The 19,875-nt window shown below is 44.4% G+C and overlaps 1 protein-coding gene across 2 annotated transcripts in view; it reads left to right on the top strand.

The window, feature by feature from the left end:
* Nucleotides 1-1,048: 1,048 nt before the first annotated feature.
* LOC137412837 (uncharacterized) overlaps nucleotides 1,049-19,875 on the top strand; it is a 34,616-nt gene continuing 15,789 nt past the window's right edge. The window contains exons 1-4 of one of the 2 annotated variants that reach the window (XM_068098166.2): nucleotides 1,049-1,207; nucleotides 10,449-10,553; nucleotides 17,207-17,310; nucleotides 17,437-17,626. In XM_068098166.2, coding sequence (XP_067954267.1) covers nucleotides 1,143-1,207; nucleotides 10,449-10,553; nucleotides 17,207-17,310; nucleotides 17,437-17,626 — 464 coding nt within the window. In that variant the 5' untranslated portion in view covers nucleotides 1,049-1,142. Of the gene's footprint in view, nucleotides 1,208-10,448; nucleotides 10,554-16,492; nucleotides 16,755-17,172; nucleotides 17,311-17,436; nucleotides 17,627-19,875 lie in introns of both variants that reach the window. The other variant, XM_068098173.2, reaches the window with a different exon arrangement.

Raw genomic sequence — 19,875 nt, 5'->3', positions numbered from 1 at the left:
GCCCCCGTACGACGGGCCCTTCCGCGTGCTGGAGACCGGGGCGAAGCATTTCACCCTGGACATCGGCGGTGCTCCGGACCGCGTCTCCGTGGACCGCCTCAAGCCGGCCCACCTCAACTTGGACCACCCTCCGCCAGCGGCTCTGCCCCCGCGTCGGGGCCGCCCCCCAGCGGGCGGACCCCCGGCTCCGCCCAACCCCGCCGTCACGCCACCCCCCTGTCCTGCACCCGTCGCAGATGCCGCCGGAGGCATCCCCGATGGCATCCCAGCATCCCAGACGCCGCCAGCCGCCCGTGGGCGCTTCGGCCGGGTCATCCGGTTGCCCCGCAAGCTGACCCTTCAGGTGCGCGGGAATTCTGGGGGGGCGCGTGTGGCGGACACGACGGCTCGCTGGCGCAGAGACATAATTCCGCGCACCAGCGGGTGGCGGCCACGCCCCAGGTAGGGTGTGGCCTGGAGAAATATACGCGGGCTTGCTGCCGCGCGCACGTCAGTGCGGATGAGTGAGCAATGAATAAAGAGCTCGATAATAACCAAAGCGTTGTGGCCTACCTTTGTTCAACGTGTGTGCTCCCGCACCAGATCATCACGATTTCGCATAGGATTAATATGCCATGAGAATCTGTAGTCTGGCCTCGCAAATTTCTTTGCAAATGTTTCCAAACTGGTTGGGAAGCTGCTCTGTAACCGACGTGGAAGCTCCTAATTTAAGAATAAGTCAGTACACGTCAAGCATTGACATTATTTCGTACGTACGTACCAGCTATGAAATCCACACAATGGTGACCATTTTTGTCCTATTAATCGGATTAAAAAGAGTCTAAAACAAAGTGCTGTTTTGCAAAGGACCCGTGGATTCTGTTAAGCGGTGTATTTGGAGGGTCACTTACACTTATCAGGCATTGTTTAAACTTTTTGTTTTTGTTACGATCAGTTTGCTCGCAGTTAAAAATACGTACACGCAACTACATACACATTATGTAACCCAGAGATTCATCTGAAAAATCGTGTCGAAGGAAAAGGATGAAGATTGAAGCGCAACGATGAGGGGTTTCCCATCGGGCAGTGCGCGCGGCCTAGTGAAGCCTAGCCTCGTCATTTGGTGTTGAACTGTTCGTGACAGTCTTCGATCTCTTAGCGTCATGTCTAAGTACAGCCGACCGCCGAATTCGTCGCTGTACGTGCGAAACGTGGCGGACACAACGCGGTAAGAACGGGGCTCGGTGCTTGTTCGTGCGTTCAGGTTGCACAAGTCCGTCCACGTCCGTGATAATTAATTAATTGGGGTTTGCCGTTGTAACGGCCGTTTTGATGAAACGTTTGTCGTGCTGTGTGATCGTTTCCTATCATAAATCGTGCTGAATAACCATTGGAAACATTCAATTATACGACGAGCTCTTTGTTGTTTGTGTCCGCCCACCGTTGCGGGGACCTATGGCTATGGCTATGGCTATGGCTATGGCTATGCTACTGCTAGGCCTGTGACCGCATCGGCCCACGATGCGGTCAAGATGCATTTAGAGCCACATTGGCTCGGACTACGTACTGTGTACCACACGTGCACGTACTGTGTACCACACGTGCACGTACTGTGTACCACACGTGAACGTACTGTGTACCACACGTGCACGTACTGTGTACCACGCGTGTACCACGCGTGCACGTACTGTGTACCACGCGTGTACCACGCGTGCACGTACTGTATACTATACCACGCGTGCACGTACTGTATACCACGCGTGCACGCACTCATACTGTATACCTGAGTTACACTTGTTACGTTCGCAGGTTACATGTATATTTTCTTCTTCCGATATTTCTGTATTGCAGCCATGGTCAAAAGTTGCTGCATCTTCAATTACACGAACAATGAAGCAAAACAGTCAGAGCTTCTTTTTTTTTCAAAACATAAGAGTTAGAAGCAAAACAGTTTTATTTGATACCAAGTCAAAGCTACTGAGCCAGAGATAATTATATGGCTAAAATATGTCAATCGGGGCACGTAAGATACGAGAGGACACCTGTGGGAGCCCAAGTCGGATTACACCAACGTTTGTTCAGCACATTTCATATCGGGTTAGTGATGTCATCGTTTACTTTAGTTTACGGTAGTCATGTAAAATAGAAGCTAAAGAAAATCTTAAAAGTTACTGTCAATATGCCCGCTAATTTCCATATTGGGATTGTAATGTTGATTGTTCCACCAACATGACCAGACTTTTAACATGTGATCTGGGCTTATGGCTAAATTTAACAGGTGATCTGGGCTTATGGCTAAATTTAACATGTGATCTGGGCTTATGTCTAAATTTAACATGTGATATGGGCTTATGGCTAAATTTAACATGTGATCTGGGCTTATGGCTAAATTTAACATGTGATCTGGGCTTATGTCTAAATTTAACATGTGATATGGGCTTATGGCTAAATTTAACATGTGATCTGGGCTTATGGCTAAATTTGACATGATCTGGGCATATGGCTAAATTTAACATGTGATCTGGAGTTATGGCTAAAAAATTTTTTATTTTTTTTTGTATACTGAATCGACGCTCGTAAAGAGCTAACATTTATCTCACAAACAAATCCACCAGACAAAAAAAACATATAAAAAGAGGGAGCGGAAGACAAGATGGGGATGGAGGGGGAACAAACACCAGAAACAGATTTGACCAGACGCCACCAGGATTTGGAAGAGGGAGACAGATCAGAGAGTTCGGTCCTGAGAACGGAGCGATATTGTTTCCTGGCTCTCCTGAGGGTGGACACACACTTGTTTCGGGCTTTGTGAAAGGAAATGAGATTTCCTTCCGTTGGATTTGCTTTCCAGGAGACGAAAGCAAGTTGTTTCTGGGCAATGGCCTCACCACAAGATTCCGTGTACCATGAATGGGAGGAAGGGTATGACGACTGAAGACGAGATGGGATAAATCTGTGCATGAGGGAGAGCAATTTACTTTGGAAGAATTACCAGGATGAGTTGATGTCAGAGGCGGTAGAGATGGGAGACCAGTCCAGATGATTGATGGCTGCTTGAAGACCGTGCCAGTTGGCCTGAGTGAAATGCCAGACTCGACGACGCTGAGGGGGCTCTTTGAGAATGGTCAGAGAGATGTCCACTTTAACAAGCACATGATCTGAAGAGCCGATTGGAGCAGAAGAAGAGCAGCAGACATTTTCAGAGAAGTTGGTCATAACCAAGTCCAGAAGAGAAGATGCTCCGTTGACTGAGAACCGGGTCGGGAAATTGACAGATTGTGTCAGTCCCAGTGAGTCACAGAAGTCCTTTGCTGAAGAGCCATGGCTGGTGAGAGAGGTACCCACACCCAGCCAACTGGCATGGTGACAGTTGAAATCACCACATATGAGGAAGAGAGAGTTGGGATGGGTAGATAGAAGTTGGTCCATATTATCAGACAGCGAGATGTAGATGGAGTCATCACTGTTTGGTGGACGGTACAACACACATATGAACAAAAGGTGGGAGCGAAGGGGAAGCCGTAGCCAAAGGTATTCCTGGGGGTGAGGTGGAGAGAGGGCAGAGCAGGGCGAGTGAGGAAGAGTTTTTTTTATAAAGATAGCAACCCCACCTCCAGGACGAGGCTCAGGTCTGTCATACCGGAGGAGGGAGTAACCTGGGAGAGATACCAAGGAATCAAGGTGATGATTTGGAGGGGAGGGGCAAGGGGGAAAATTTGAAAGAGATTGGTGATGGGGAAGATTTGGAGGGGAGGGGCAAAGGGGTAGATTTGGAGGGGAGTGGTGATGGGGAAGTTTTGAAGGGGAGGGGTGATGGGGAAGATTTGGAGGGGAGGGGCAAAGGGGTAGATTTGGAGGGGAGGGGTGATGGGGTAGGTTTGAAGGGGAGGGGTGTTGGGGAAGTTTTGAAGGGAAGGGGTGATTGGGAAGATTTGGAGGGGAGGGGTGAGATTGGATTTTGAAAAGTGTACGTTTATTGGAAAACGAACATTTATTGCAAAATGAGTTTCTTGAGACATTCGAGTCAAAAATACGTTTGAGGACGCTGAAGGATGGGTGGAGTGCTGGAGAGTTTAGGGAATGAATGAAAGATGCACTATAAGAGAGGGAATTTTTTTTTGGAATGAATAGATTTGGTGAGCAAGTCGAAAGCATCTTTTTATAGAAGAAGAAGAAAAAGGTGTTATAGAATATGACACAATACAGTTCTTCAGGGGACAGATGAAACATTTTTTAACAACGTGATCACGTGATCACAAACAACGTGGTCGAAGAACGAACGAACAAATAAGAACGAACAACGGAAAGAACAGAGAAGGAAAATATTTTTTTGGTTTTTTTTTTAGGAGATTTTAAAACAAGGAAGTATGGGGTGAAAAGACCGGGAAAACCAGAGACCGAAAGTAATTGCAGCGCGATCTAAGAATCGCTTTTTTTATTTTATTTTATTTTATTTTGTATACAAGATCGAGGCTCGTGAAAGAGCGAACATTAATCACACAGAAAGACAAACAGACACATAAAACAAATAACATCGGGAGCGGTAGACAAGATGGGGAGAGAGGGGGAAGGACATAAACACAACATTTGAGAGCAGGGACCGAGTAGGGACTCGATGTATCCATGGAGACATCGAGAGAACTGTGGGAGGGAGAGGGCTTTGGGGGAGGCATGGGAAGGGGGGGGGGGGGGGGTGGGTGGGAGAGGTATAAAACATATGGACACTGCCAGGACTTCCAGGAAAGAAGTTGGAATTTCAAACAAGGTGGATCTGGGGTGAATTAGTGGGGGTAGAAAAGATCAAGGTTTTGGATGGGGGAAGATAAGAGATGGTGGTGAACAGCTGTTTTAAAGACCTGGAGGGAGGAGTGTGATTGAAGTGAGTGTGGGAGTTTGTTCCAGAGGCGGGAGAAAAGAGGAATGAAAGAGTGAAGGTGAGCAGAGAGCCGAGATTTCGGCAGTTTAACCATCAGAGGGTGGCTGGCAGATCTCTTAGATCCGCTGAGACAAAAACAAAGCTTCAAGCCAAGGTCGGACACAGTAGCCTACTACACTAGGCCTCAGAATACGCGATACGAAAGAACCGACGATTCTGTACACAGGTATGAAAACCAACACGGAGAATCCCATTAAAGACACCCCAATAGGTACATACACCGAAGGAAAGATACAGTTTCGATAAAAACACAATTGTGAAAAATTACTTAACTCGAAAGCGTGCGAACAGGGACAGCTTTGAATAGACGTCACCTCCAATCTTGCGCATGCGCAGAAGCCCATGTGTTTTAACATGTGATCTGGGCTTATGGCTAAATTTAACATGTGATCTGGGCTTATGGCCAAATTTAACATGTGATCTGGGCTTATGGCTAAATTTAACATGTGATCTGGGCTTATGGCTAAATTTTACATGTGATTTGGGTTTATGGCTAAATTTAACGAGATTATGGGCTTATGGCTAAATTTAACATGTGATGTGGGCTACTTTTTTTTTTTTTGTGTACAAGATCGAGGCTCATGTAAGAGCTAACATTGATCACAAAAAGACAAACTGACACATAAAACATATGATATTGGGAGAGGGAGGGAAGCACACAAGTACGACATTTGAGAGCAGGGACATCGGGAGATCTGTGGGAGGGAGTAGGCTTGGGGGGGGCGGGTGGGGGGGGGGAGGGAGAGGTATAAAACACATGGACACTCTTGGACAGGGGTTCCCAACCTTTTTTGTGTTTTGGCTCCCACAGCACATCCCCAGCAGCCCCTCCCTTTCGCGAGGGTAGAGCGGCAGAGCACGTGTAAGCAGGCTTGGGGGGGATATGCCCCCCAGATTTTTTTTTGATTTCTAGATGCTCTGTGGTGCATTCTGAGAGGTGTTTTTTCCTTTAATTGGCTATTTTGTTTGTATGAGAATTGGTAAATTATTACACAGAAAATGAGGAATTCCAAGTAGCCAACATGAACATTTCGTTCCATGGTATTTTTCTGTTCCTTAATGGCTCCCAACTACATCGTTTTTGGAAGAAGCAAACAAAGCAACGTCGCTCGAATGATTCATGTTTGATATGAGATTTTAATATTATCAGTAGCAACACTTTGGACAGCATAAAATAGAACTGTCACACAAGAAAACAGTATGAAAAGGTTCCAAGTCAAGAATATGTGAAAACTAAAAACCTCTGTTGTGTCTGTATTTAACGCAGTGTGTTATAATCTCACAAAAAGAAACTCAATTCGACAACAACTCAGGTAATCAAAACTAGGGACGCGGTGCATGCGCCGTAAAAGTGAATTAAAAACTCAGTGGGATGGCTGAAATTGCATTTTAGCTACCAATTGCGGTATCCGTGGTTGAGTCAGTCAGGGCACAGCGGAGGTCATCTTCCATGTGGAGCCGATTACGCTGTTTCGATTTGATATTCAACAGCGTGGAAAACCCCGCTTCACAGAGATAGGTAGACGAGAATGGCAGAAGCACCCGAATAGCTATCTGGCTGATATTAGGGTAGCGACCCATTCCCACCAAAAACTCAGTCAAGCTCTTCTCTTCGAATGTGTCTTTGGCAAATTAATCGTTTCGGAGATCCAGGAATTCATCTTGCATTGCCTTCGGCAAATTACCCCATTGCCCCCGGGTTGGGAACCACGGCTCGAGGACTTCCAGGAAAGAAGTCGGAATTTCAAAAAAGTGGATCTGGGGTGAATTAACGGGGATAGAAAAGATCAAGGTTTTGGATGGGGAAGGACAAGAGCAAGAGATGGTGGTGAACAGCTGTTTTAAAGACCTGGAGGGAGGAGTGGGATTGAATAGAGTGAGGGGGTCCAACAAATTACCCAAATGTACCCAAATGTAAGTCGTACTACATAAAGGAAGGTTATTTTATGCAGTAACGTCCAAGAAACGTCCAACTCGTGCTTCTTGACGTCCAAGAAAACGAATGCGAACAGAATTTTACAAATTTTACCGGCCCGATCGGTGGCAGCCATTTTAGGTCAGAGGGACATAACTCGGTGTACATCTGCAGGATTAATGAATCCGTGTTGAAGCGACCAAGGTGGCGGTAAGTTTACCCACATAGGTTGATCCTAGACATTAATGAAGTATAAATATTTGATCAAAGTTACACCCTACTTTCTTATTATTTGTATCAGAATGATGTGGAATATTTATCCAAATGAAAATCAAAAAAAAAGACGATTCACCCAAATGAACGGCAACCAGCCAAGATTTACCCAAATGAAGATCATCTCACACGGAACTAGTCACACAAAGTGAAGTAAATATAAATATTTTATTAAAGTAACACGCTACTTTCTTATTATTTGTATCGGAATGATGTGGAATATTTACCCAAATGAAAATTCTCAAAAATGACGATTTACCTAAATTTACCTAACCCAAACCCAAACCCTAACCCTAACCCTAACCCTAACCCTAACCCTAACAACAACTAACCCTAACAACAACTATAATCTGGTGCAGAAAAAAAATGCACAATGCCCTATGGGCCATACACATTGCCCATTGCCCACCTATGGGCCAACCTTCCTTTACGTAGTACGACTTACATTTGGGTACATTGTCCTTTCATTTGGGTAAATTCACTTACATTTGGTACATTTAGGTAATTCGTCGGACCGGAGTGAGGGAGTTTGTTCCAGAGGCTGGAGAAAAGGGGAATGAAAGAGTGAAGGTGAGCAGAGAGTCTTGATTTTGGCAGTTTAACCAGAAGAGGGTTGCATGCAGATCTTGTGCATCCTGTAGGAATATTTGGGGGACAGAGCACAGACAGAGCAGGGGGAGCAAGGCTGGAGAGGAGTTGGTGGAAGACAGAAAGACCACCAAACCTGCCTGCGGTGAGTAAGTGAAAGGCCCTCGGAGTTATCTTCATCGCAGGAGATTCCAATGATTCTGAAAGCTTTGGTTTCAACAGTGTGACGCCGAGCTCGTTGTGAGGCAGGAGCACCACCCCAGGCTTATGGCTAAATGTAACGAGATATGAGCTTATGGCTAAATGTAACGAGATATGAGCTTATGGCTAAATGTAACGAGATATGAGCTTATGGCTAAATTTAACGAGATATGAGCTTATGGCTAAATTTAACGAGATATGAGCTTATGGCTAAATTTAACGATATATGAGCTTATGGCTAAATTTAACATGTGATCTAGGCTTATGGCTAAATTGAACATGTAATCTGGGCTTATGGCTTATGGCTAAAGGCTAAATTTAACATGAGATATGGGCTTATGGCAACATTTAAAATGAGATATTGGCTTATGGCTACATTTAACATCTGATCTGGGCTGATGGCTAAATTTAACATGTGATCTGGGCTCATGGCTACATTTAACATGTGATCTGGGCTGATGGCTAAATTTAACGTGATCTAGGCTTATGACTAAATTTAACATGTTCTTGGTTTATGGCTACATTTAACATGTGTTCTTGGTTTATGGCTACATTTAACATGTGTTCTTGGCTTATGGCTACATTTAACATGTGATCTGGGCTGATGACTAAATTTAACATGGTCTTGGTTTATGGCTACATTTAACATGTGTTCTTGGCTTATGGCTACATTTAACATGTGATATTGGGCTGATGGCTAAATTTAACAGAAGCCATGCCAAGAAAAGGCTAAGGCCAAGCATAACTTTTTTTTAGTCTGATAATCTGACAGACTTTGTGGCGTTGATTTCTAATCTGACATTTAGTTACTCTTCCCACCATCACTTAGATGTACATTTACAGGTAACTTTATTTAGGCTAACTTGAGTAACAAGACGCTTTCAACAAGTAACAAGACTTTTTACACGAATCAGCCGAATGTTGATAGGGACAAGAATAAAGCCCAATTAATTGTAGTTCCACTCAATATCTGGCCAGTGCATCACCTGGCAAATGTTCCGTATACTGAGAGGACATTGCAAACAGTTGGATGAACTAAATGTATCAGTAATTCAACTAAAATAAAGCGGCATTTGAGCAAGTATGCTTCCGAAAGTGAGAGTCGTTGTGCACAAGGGAACGATGATAATACGTGTGATTGTGCGTGAAATGGCTTTTGTTTTCCCCTTTGCCAATATGGCGGTTGCGCATCCAAGCAAAATCACGTGACTGTGACGTCACTCCGACCCATCGAATAGCGAATCAAAGCTATGAGGAATGGCTGAAGCCCGGAGACGGGACTGTGTGTGCGTGTGTTTGCACGTGTTTGTATGTGTGTGTTTGTACGCGTCATGATAACAAACGCACGCACATGCACACACAAACGCACGCACACGCGCGCACACGTCCCGTCTCGGGCTTCAGCCGTTTAAACTTTGCACCTCTATCTCCGAAAACACTCCATGGAAAAAAAAAGAAAGAAAGAAAGAAAGAAATTTATCATTGTAAAGTACTTCCTGGGAATAACATATGTTAATGATGATGTCATGGGTCCCTCCATTATGACGTCACAATTTGATAAGTACAAAACTTCATCCGATCAAGATTAAATTTGTTGAGCGTCATCTCGGGATAAATTGGTGGAGAAAAATAAATAATGACGTCATCGGTCACGTGGTTCGGCCGCCATATTTGTTTCAACACAAAAGCCTTAAAAATACTTAAAAACACGTCCTGGCGAGAGTCTGCAATCTCTGATTGCTCTTTGTTGTTATGTATGTATTGATGTGGAAGTGACAGATCGTACAATGAAAGCAGATGGCACAAACAAGAGGAAAATATAATGGTAAAACATTTTTTAACAGGTGAGGCATTTTTAGCAGGTGGGTTGTGGGAGGGGAGGGGAGGGGGGGGGGGGGTTTGGGGAGGTCGCCTTCCTTCCTCGATATACGTAACTTTTCCTTTTTAAAAGAAGGAAGTAAGTAAAATAGACTCAATCTGAGGAGGGAGAATATTGTGTTCCATCTAGCGGGGTGTTCCATTACCAAGTTGCTTGTAGAACGCTTGGCCAAATTGTAGAGCACAGGCCAAATCCTTGACGTGAACATCAGGAACTAGTTGAATTGGAGGACTCCCTCACCCCTCCCCCCTCTCCCTTGCCTTCTCATTCACTCATTCATCTCTACTATTCCAACTAAATGCATGAATATCCAATATGCTTGAGGAAAGGGGCGAATGCTGGACATGAAATGGATGCAATTGTGCTTTTATTGGAAATTTCAATTGTTACATGCAACATGTTTTTGATCTGGAGCTTACAATTTTAGACATGCTGAGCTTCATTTCTTGAAACATGATCATAGATAGAATGGTGTTGAGCTGAAGTGTGCGTTTGAATGTGTGCGTTTGTACGTTTAATCCGGTAACAATCTACCACTTAATGGGAACCTTTGGAAATCTTTGTACGTGTCTTTGACTGGCCACATTGGTTGCGCTCTTTTAACACAAACGTCAAATTGATGACGATACCTTGAGGTGTTGAATGCTGGTTGTGCTTGTGTACGTGTGTGTGCGAAGGCCCGAGGACCTGCGCCGTGAATTCACCAGGTTTGGCCCCATCCTAGACGTTTACGTTCCCCTTGACTACTACACCCGCCGGCCGAGGGGCTTCTCTTATGTGCAATATCCTTACCAGTTCACCTGTTCGTCTGTCATTTTCTGTTTTTGTTTATTTTTATTTATTGATTTTTGTCACTGGTTTCCTTCTGTAAGACTATTGTAACACACTAGGTTTTACATTGAGTACATGACCTTTCTGCAAGCTGGGTGAATACAACAACAACAACATGCATTTCAAGGCCATTTTCCCTGCTAGAGCGGGGGTTAGCCTTGCGGTCCCCATGACGATCTTGATTTTGCCCTATTTTCTGCATCTCTCCTTGTTAACCCCCTTGCCCGCATTTCTTCTTCCACCATCTTTAGCCAAGTCTTTCTCGGTCTTCCCCGTCCTGTACTTCCTTCTACATTCATTTCCATCACTCTTCTCAACCAGTCACTTTCATCCTTCCTCAACACATGACCAAACCATCTCAACCTGTTTCTCTTCACAGCATCAATCACAGGCTCTATTCCCATCATCTTTTGCAATTCGTCATTTGTCTTCCTCTCTCTCTCAACGATACTCCGCACATCCACCGAACCATTCGCATTTCCACCCTTTCCAGCCTTCGTTGCTGCTCTACATTCATTACCCATGTCTCGCTCCCATAAATCATAACACTTCTCACACATGCAGCATACACCTTTCCCTTCAGCTTCAACGACACTCCCCTCATCATCAGCACGCCATTCAGTTCCTGAAACTTCTTGCATGCACATCTCACTCTAGCAACCGTTGCCGAGTCTGAGTGAATGCAAAAAAAAAAAACTTGATGCTGGAATTCTTCCAGTCGTAGCCTTCGTACATTGTTATTATTATTATTATTATTATTATTATTATTGTTGTGTTTTTATTTTTAAACAATGATCCTTTTGCGAACTGTCTTTGCTATTACATGCCCTATAAATAGTCCAGGAATAATAGATTTAACCCGGAACAAATTCAAACAAAGCTGAAAATTTCAGGATATGTTCAGAAAACTGTCCTGAATAACATACTAAAAGTCCCCAGACATCCGCCTTGTGCTTCAACGGAAATTCAAGATGGCGTCCAAAATGGCGGCAATTTTGGCATTTTATCATATTACCACCTAAAAACATGATGGAAATGCAAACAGGGTGTCAAAATACATGTTTTCAAGCACGAGGATTGTTTTAAAGATTACATTATGAGTTTATATGACTTATATGTGTCATTCGATCGATTATGAACAATTTCAACTACTTATAAGATTATATTTTATCATCATCGTCTTCATCACTGTCAGGAAAAACTGGTCTAGTCTCTTCATCTTCTCCATCTTCATCCAGCAGTGATGGAAATGGTGCAGCATTGTTGCAGGTCTGGCCATTGCACTTGACGCATAAGGTGGAGCAAGGTAACCCAAGCTTCCTGCAACCGCACGACGAGCCACAGCTATCTGCTTTGCAGCAGCATGATACCATGTTTCGCAGAGTGTCAGGGGCAATGAGCTGGTCTGTTTCAACGGGAATGAGATTGTTATCCTGCAGTCTCCATCCCCACTCTGTTGGCTGCAAGGGATTGCCTGGGAAGTGGTGGTTTGCATGTTATGGTCAAACAAGATGTTACTGGATGTGGCTTTCTTTGCCCGCCGCTGTTGTTCAACTGCCTTTGTGGAGCTGGTGTTATAGCCATCAAATACAACAGTGTTGCCTGCTCCATAATGTTTCAAAGTATAGGAAACGTAACGATGACACACATCACTGTACTTCGATGGTTGTGGCCAGAACACTGACTGCAACAGATGACCCCCATCCACAACGTAGCGACACTTGTCGGGCATGTCCGGCTGTGCAGGGACAAACGACTTCAGGAGTGTACCTAGGGCACTCTTGTTTGTCTTCCGCATGGCGCCATCGTGAAACAGGGAAGAAGGTTGAGGGCCAAGTTCGTATGCCAGAAACTCTTCCAGGTCTGAGCTAGTCTTCAAGACACAGTTTATCTTGTTGAAGAAGAGATCTGGATTCACGCCTGTGTTTTGCCCCCTGATGTTGATGCTATTATGCTTATCATTCAACGTCTTCACTTTGTCGCTGCGGTTCAGTGTGATCTCTGTGAAGCGTTTGCCGGCTATCCTAGAGGCCGCAGTAAGACCAACGTTCACTGCATCATCACAGTTGACCGAGACATCAGCTACAACTCCAGTCGCGATTGACACCAGACTGTCTCGTTGATAACCAGCAAATGGTGGATGCGCCTGCAACCACTGCACGAAAACACCATGATCCGTGTTGAATTTTTATTTGGTGGATGAACGGAGATCCTTATGTTGTTCCGAGTTAGTTGTGTGTACACCAGTGAACTCCTCCAGATCATCACAGACAGGGACACATTGAGGTAAAGCATGAACCCATTTTCCCAAGGTACTGTCGGTAATACCTCGACCATGGGTCATTCCCCCACTCATTTTCAGCATCCTCATCAAGAACTGCTCGATTGTTTGATCAGAGAAATTCCCAGCCCAGAATTAATTAGCTCGGCGGATTGTGAAGTAACCTTTGTCAGTTAACAAACTATACTCATCAGGTGGCATGACTTTGTTGATGGATTCCATCTGCTGGAGGTAGAGTCTGGCAGATTTGGCATAAGGAAGATGACCAGCTGCATGGGAATGTGGAATCATCTCCCTTACACTGTGAAGGTGGAGCTTCCAATCACCTGTCCTCTCAGCTCTGACAAAGTTCAGCATCAGGATAACCTGATGGACGTATTGCACCCATAGCTTGCCAGTTCTACTATGGCTAGCTGCTTGGTCAAGCTGTTGTGACAGTAGTTGGTGGAACTGCGTTACAATTTCGTCCTCTTCTACATTAGCGGTGCCTACATCTTGGTGAATAGTGTTGTCGTGCACACAGGCCAGGTGTTCTCTGTCAGTCTGGTTTAACGAGTCAGACTTCTCCAGCAGGACACTTATGAGAGCTAACAAGGAGAGAATGTGAGCCCGCACTGCTCGAGAGTAAGCATGGCCAGTCAGCATGTGTACCACAGACCCATTGGCATACACTTCCCCACAGTTCCGCTAACCCACTCCCTGACATGATATGGCCTATACTACCAAGATATGACATCAGCAGATGAAATCCACCAAGTCGAACAATCACTCTGTCCAAGTCGTTGGAAGCAGCAACTATTCCTGAAGCCTTCTGGAACAAAGGCTGATCAAAAGTTACAGGACAGATTTTCAGATCATGTTTTTCACTTTGTTCTTGGGCAAAACACAGTGCCGAGTAGATGGTGCTGGGGTTACTAGGATCAAGATTGATGAAGGGGAGAGTTTCAATTCTGGAGGTATGAAACTCGACATTCCTCACAACAGTTTTCATGAATCCACTCCAAGGAACTCGAGATTCTGAACTTGAAGGTTCAACACATACCCAAGCATCCAAACCAAATCAAAAGCGGTCACTTGAAGAATTTGACTGTCAGAAATGTTCAGAGATTCAACTGTTACACACTGAAGCCCAGGAACTGGCGGTTTGCTGTAAGTCTTGATGGGGATTTGCGCAAATGTTCCTAATAGCTCTGTTGATGGTGCTTTCGCTGTGCGCTTGATGGGCGACTTATCCACTGTTCCGTAAGGAGTTACACATGCTATTCCACCCATAGCATGAAATGTGTTGTGACCGGTCAGCGTAGCTACGTTGAAGTCCGCATTGTCAAACACAAATTGCGTAAAACCATTCAAGCCATAGGAAGGTTCGCAAGTGGGTATTAGACTATTCTCAAAGTGTTGCACTTCCTTGTAATCGTCAGCAAAGGTGATACTGCTCAGGATATCTATCAGCTCACGTGAGGCGTAGTTGCGATGCATGTACAATGCAATGGCAAGTAGCAATGGTGAGCTAAATGACCTCGGCCTGCAGGTTGAAATGATGGAATGGGCTATGGCCGTGCACAGTCTGTTTACAACTCTAGACTGTTTATCCTTCGGATCTAGCAATTTTTGCAAGAAACGCTTTAGTGAGTCAGGAATCAAGGTGTTACCATTCTCAGTGTCTTTCATTGTGGGGTATTCAGTGAGATCATAAATTGATAAGCGAATATCATCAAGAATAATTGATGCAGCCATTTCAATTATTCGATCATTTTCGTTATAATTCCCAGTTGTTCTGTCGGTCACCCACTTTTCACGAAGGATCCGGTGCGCAGAGTCACGAAAACTGACAATGCTTGTCTTTCCAGGGATACTTGTGATGATGATGTCCTCACCATAACGTTAGTTCAGCTTCTGTTTGAAGTATTTGATGGAATACCCTTCTTCACCTTGAAGAAACGTTTCCATATGTTCCATGAGCACCGAAATAGAAAACTGACATTCATCATTCTCATCTATAAATGAACAGAGTGTATTGAAGGCATAATCTCTTACAGCGTCAGCTGGTTTGCCAACGGATTGTGTTTTCTCAGTATTAGTAAAGAACTCGACACCACAGGCTCTATGGTATTTGGCCTCAGCTGCTACCAAATCTATGACAGCATCTATTCTCTTGGCAACGTTGTTACCCCACTCATCACATCTTTCTCTTGCGCGTTTCGAAACACTGTCCTTATATTCAATGGTCTGAACATTGCTGAAGGGTTTCCTTCGTTTGAGTGCGATTTTGCTACTAGTTTCTATCATAGCGGATATATCATATATTTCTTTTTTAGATTGTCCTTGGCACAAGCAACACAATTCAAGCAAGGTCAAGCGCATAGCGTCTTAGCGGAGACACAATGTGCCAAAAATCATAAACTTACCAGTAGTATGTTCTTGAGTACTTTAGATACAGTTTGTTCATTTCTCTGTCACAATCAAATACATTGATTTGTGATGATGATGCTAAAAGTGACGACACAGTGACGTGAGACTACTACTGAAAAGTCAGGTCATCTAGCGTGACATCATTCGCCTATGACGTCATTCGCCTATGACGTCATTCGCCTATGACGTCACAATACCATCGCGTCGCCCAGTGGGAATAAGACATATTATAAAATAAATCTAGTATAAACCTATAATAGAATAAACCTAGGTCCTAAGAGCCTAGATATGTTTCAGAGTTACGGCCGTTTTTGGCCAACAATGACCTTGATAAATATCATTTGACCTTGAAAATGACACATATAAATCCTATAAACTCATAATGTAATCTTTAAAACAATCCTCGTGCTTGAAAACATGTATTTTGACACCCTGGTTGCATTTCTATCATGTTTTTAGGTGGTAATATGATAAAATGCCAAAATTGCCGCCATTTTGGACGCCATCTTGAATTTCCGCTGAAGCACAAGGGCGATGTCTGGGGATTTTTAGTATGTTATTCAGGACAGTTTTCTGAACATATCCTGAAATTTTCAGCTTTGTTTGAATTTGTTCTGGGTTTCACCTTATTTGGTGCTAATGCTCTTGGACTAAAAGCTAACTGAAGAAGTTTAGACTTTCGGTGAAAGTGAACTGTGGATGTCTTCAAGGTACTTCAAATTTGCAGCCGAAAGTGTAATTATTGTAAACGGCCTTAAAATTGTATTCTTGCTTTAATACCATCCGGTGACCCCTTTGTTTAACACCATACAGTTTGGGTGTCACAGGAATGGCTTTGCTTTGATTTCGATGCTTTGCTCTCCAAATTTAGATTTGCATCCAAAAACTCTTAACAACGAGCATGATGCTTAAATGTTCCTCTCGACTTCAACTTTTATTAGTTTGCATGAATGCACTTCCTTATTCCAAAATGATCAATGTTTTGTGTCTCCTCGAATGAGGCAATGCATTGGAAAATTTGCTTTAAGTGGGAGAGAGCGGGTGTTTCTATTAGGTTAAAAAAGGAGCTTTTAAAGTTCTTGCAGATGATGATTGGCCTTGCGAGTCGCCGTGGGACTCACCTTCACACAAAGGTTGAACATTTTATTTGGCTGTAGCTCATTCTAACTTTGTTGTTTGTGTCTTTTACTATCTCAGTGCCAAGGCTTCAGGCAAGCCAAGTAGCGAGCTAAAGCAAGCAAGCAAGGCATCCGTAACAAGCGTGCAAGGGTAATGCAAGGGCGGTCAAGTGTGTTTGGTGAGCCCCAAAGGCTACAAGTCCCAAAGACCAAGTCCATTAAAGCTGCCACAGGGATGAACTATGCCCTGGTTCTCTGTCTCTCTCTCTCTCATGCTCACTGCATCTCCAAGGCAAGGCAAGGCAAGGCAAGGCAAAGCAAGGCCAGCAGGACAGATGCACGTAAGGTACCTGCTCAGCACCGGTTACCCGCTGCCTGCTGTCCAATCTGCCCCTACGAGCACCTTTTAATTGGATACAGATGTTACAGAATGATGGGCTGTAACAACCCACACTCATTTTCTATTTACTACCATAGCAGTGATACAAAGAAACCCACATTCAATTTAGAACCACGTTTGCCACCTTCAGTAAGAGGTTGGTCAAATTAATTAATTTTTTTTGAGTACAGTGTCAGTCCATGCACATAGTCTTAAAACGATTTGTGTACTTCTTGTTAGCAAGGTAGTGGGACATGATAGCAAAGCAGTGTTGATTGGTAGCAAGATTTCTTCCTTGCAGCAGGCCTCATTTGGTATAACTAGTTGGGTGACATCACCAGGCGAACGTATGTTTGTTGGCTTTTGCTGCACCATGTCAGCCCTCCCATCCTTAACCCCCAAATCCCGCGGCACGTTTGAAGATGTACGTGACGCTGAGGACGCACTGTACAGCCTCGACAAGAAGTGGGTCTGCGGGAGGCAGATCGAAATCCAGTTTGCAGAGGGAGATCGTAAAAGTAAGTACTACCTTGGTCTTTGTGGAGCATTAAAGCGTATTCTTGGCACTTAATGTGTATGTGCAAAAAAACAACAACAAAAAAATGGTTTTGGTGAATACATATTGTTTGGTTTTGTTCTCACAGCACCAAGCCAAATGAAGGTGAAGGAGCGGCAGAGACGTGGATCCCCTCGCTATTCTGATCGTCACGATGACCGACGTCGTCGTTCCCGTTCCCGTAGCTATGATCGGCGACGCTCGCGCTCTCGCTCCCACTCGCGGAGCGCTGCACGCAGCCCACGCCGTGAACGCCGCCATTCTCAGTCTCCCCATGAGTACATGTCACACTTTACATGCAAGCAAGCTGTAATTGTAACATTGCCTTTTAAAATTTGAGAATCTGTTGCTTCGTAAGCAATTGGATGTCATGCCCGAGGCCCAGTTTTCTTTAGTTGCTTTCTAATTTGCATTCACGTTTACCATGTATAACGAGGTGGATATGTAACGATGCATCGCTCAATAGTTAACTCGATCATCCCACACTAAGTCGAGTTAAAAAAGTACGTCATTTATTGCATTTTAGAAGAAATAAAATGGTCCACAATAGGGGGTTCACCCTGCTTCTACATACGGGCTGTGTCATTCAACCCCAGTCTTGAGGCGATTGAGACATCTAGGTTGGGCCTTGGCGATGTTTCACTGGCTCCATTTGGCAGGGACTCTTCAGGGGCAAGTAATATCTTGTGGGGTCTTGATTCCAGGTGTTGATCAAGCATCTATCCTGCAGCTGTGGGGGTTACCATCCAGTGGCTGAACACTGAACAGCTTGAAGCAAGTTATTCCTGGATTCCAACCTCTTGGGTGCTGGCGAAAGACTGGGTGGTGAGAGTCACATTCCTGTTCGGTTCTTTCTATTTGTGAGGAGACTGCCCTTTTCATCGGTGGTGGACCAATGCCACATATCAAATATAGGTCGGCCCCTTTTGTTTGTTTAAGACGACCAGAAATAGCTCTGCAGGCCGTGTTGAGGACTGAATCCATCTTTGTGGCATGTGAGGAATGACCCAAAACAGGACAAGCATAGTCCGCTGCCAAATAGCATTAGCGCAAGGGCAGTGTATCGTATAGTCTCTGGGTCTGTTCCCCATTTGGAGTTGGTCAGCTTCCTTAAGATGATGTTTCTCGCTCCTCCCTTCACCTGTGTCTTGATTACATGATCTTTATAGCTGTGGGTGCTCTTCAAGGTATGTTGGCTTGGGGTTGTGAGTCAGTCTTATTCTACACCAGGATACGTTCAGCTTTTGGTTGGCATCCCTGTTCTTAAGATGAAGGGCGCTGATTTGTGTCTTCTCTGGATTAGCTCGCAAGTCGATGATGACGTAGTAGTGGGTTAATCCTGCAAGTTTGAAAAAGTGGAGCAGACCCTCACTGACAAAGGATTGGTCCAGGGATGCAATGCAAAGATCATCGGCATACAGGAAACTCCTGGTATTTGGACGTATGGGTTAGTCATTGTGTTGATGTTAAACAGTAAGGGAGGAAGAACAATGCCATGACATAATCCATTCTTTTGTTTATGCCATCTCCTGTGGTTACCGTGAGGCCCACAAAGAGACCGCTACTGACCATCATGTTTTGAATCGGAGTCGAGCAGCTGTTAAGCATATTGAGTAACCACTGAAGAACTACCCGTCCTAGGTGCTTGACTTGCTTACAGATTATGTCACATCCGGCAGCTTTGTTACGGGTCATCAATTTGATGGAAGTAGGAGTTCACTCATGATGAAATGTCTGGTGAAGTTGGCTTCTGGCCATCATTAGCAGACCTTGGAAGTTTATATATGCTTGGACGACCTGGGCTTCCTTAGGTTTGCAACCCAAGCTTGCCACATTGTAGCTCACCGACATCTTTGTCTGGCTGCAGCACTCTCCAATACATATCAAAAAGTTGGTAGTTGATGGGTAGGTGGAGCGTCAACGCTCCTTCTGTGGCCCTCATGGGGAGCAGTAAACCAGGCTAGACCACATGGGGATCAAAGTGTAAGTGCATCTTTAGTGTGAATGGCAGTTCTTTGTTCATTTTTACTCTGATGCTGAACTGTGTTTATTGGGAGTTGGCAATCGGGGTTAAATAAAAGCTAACTTTGTATCTGTCTATCGGAGCTGTGGTGGAGTGTGGCGTAGACCAGTTTACTTAGGGGTTCACTTGATCCGTTGGCACAAGGATCCTTTTTCTCCCACACTTCTTGCACTGTTGTTGTTGTTGTTAAGGTTGAACTCCATGTCGTGATTTGTAAACAGAGCAAACCGGAAGGAGTGACGAAGCATTTTTCTAAACGAATCTTGTTATGCCTAACGTTCTCACAAATGCGCCGCTCTTGCGCAAAACATTTACGAAGGAAACTAGAACTGCACTCAATCGAGAGCATACCTCCGCCAGGTGAACAATTTACATTTTGTATCCCTGAGTAGACCAGAAAATCGCAATACAAAATCACATTTAATCAAAATCATCCGTCCACAACTTTTGGGATATCCTGCTTTGTATCGTTTTTGGCCCTATCTACCAATGGTGAAGAATCAC

This window comes from Myxine glutinosa, chromosome 1 (assembly GCF_964187855.1).
Source record: "Myxine glutinosa chromosome 1, kmMyxGlut1.1, whole genome shotgun sequence".
Taxonomy (NCBI): Eukaryota; Metazoa; Chordata; class Myxini; order Myxiniformes; family Myxinidae; genus Myxine; species Myxine glutinosa.
This window is presented reverse-complemented; position numbering and strand designations above follow the sequence as displayed.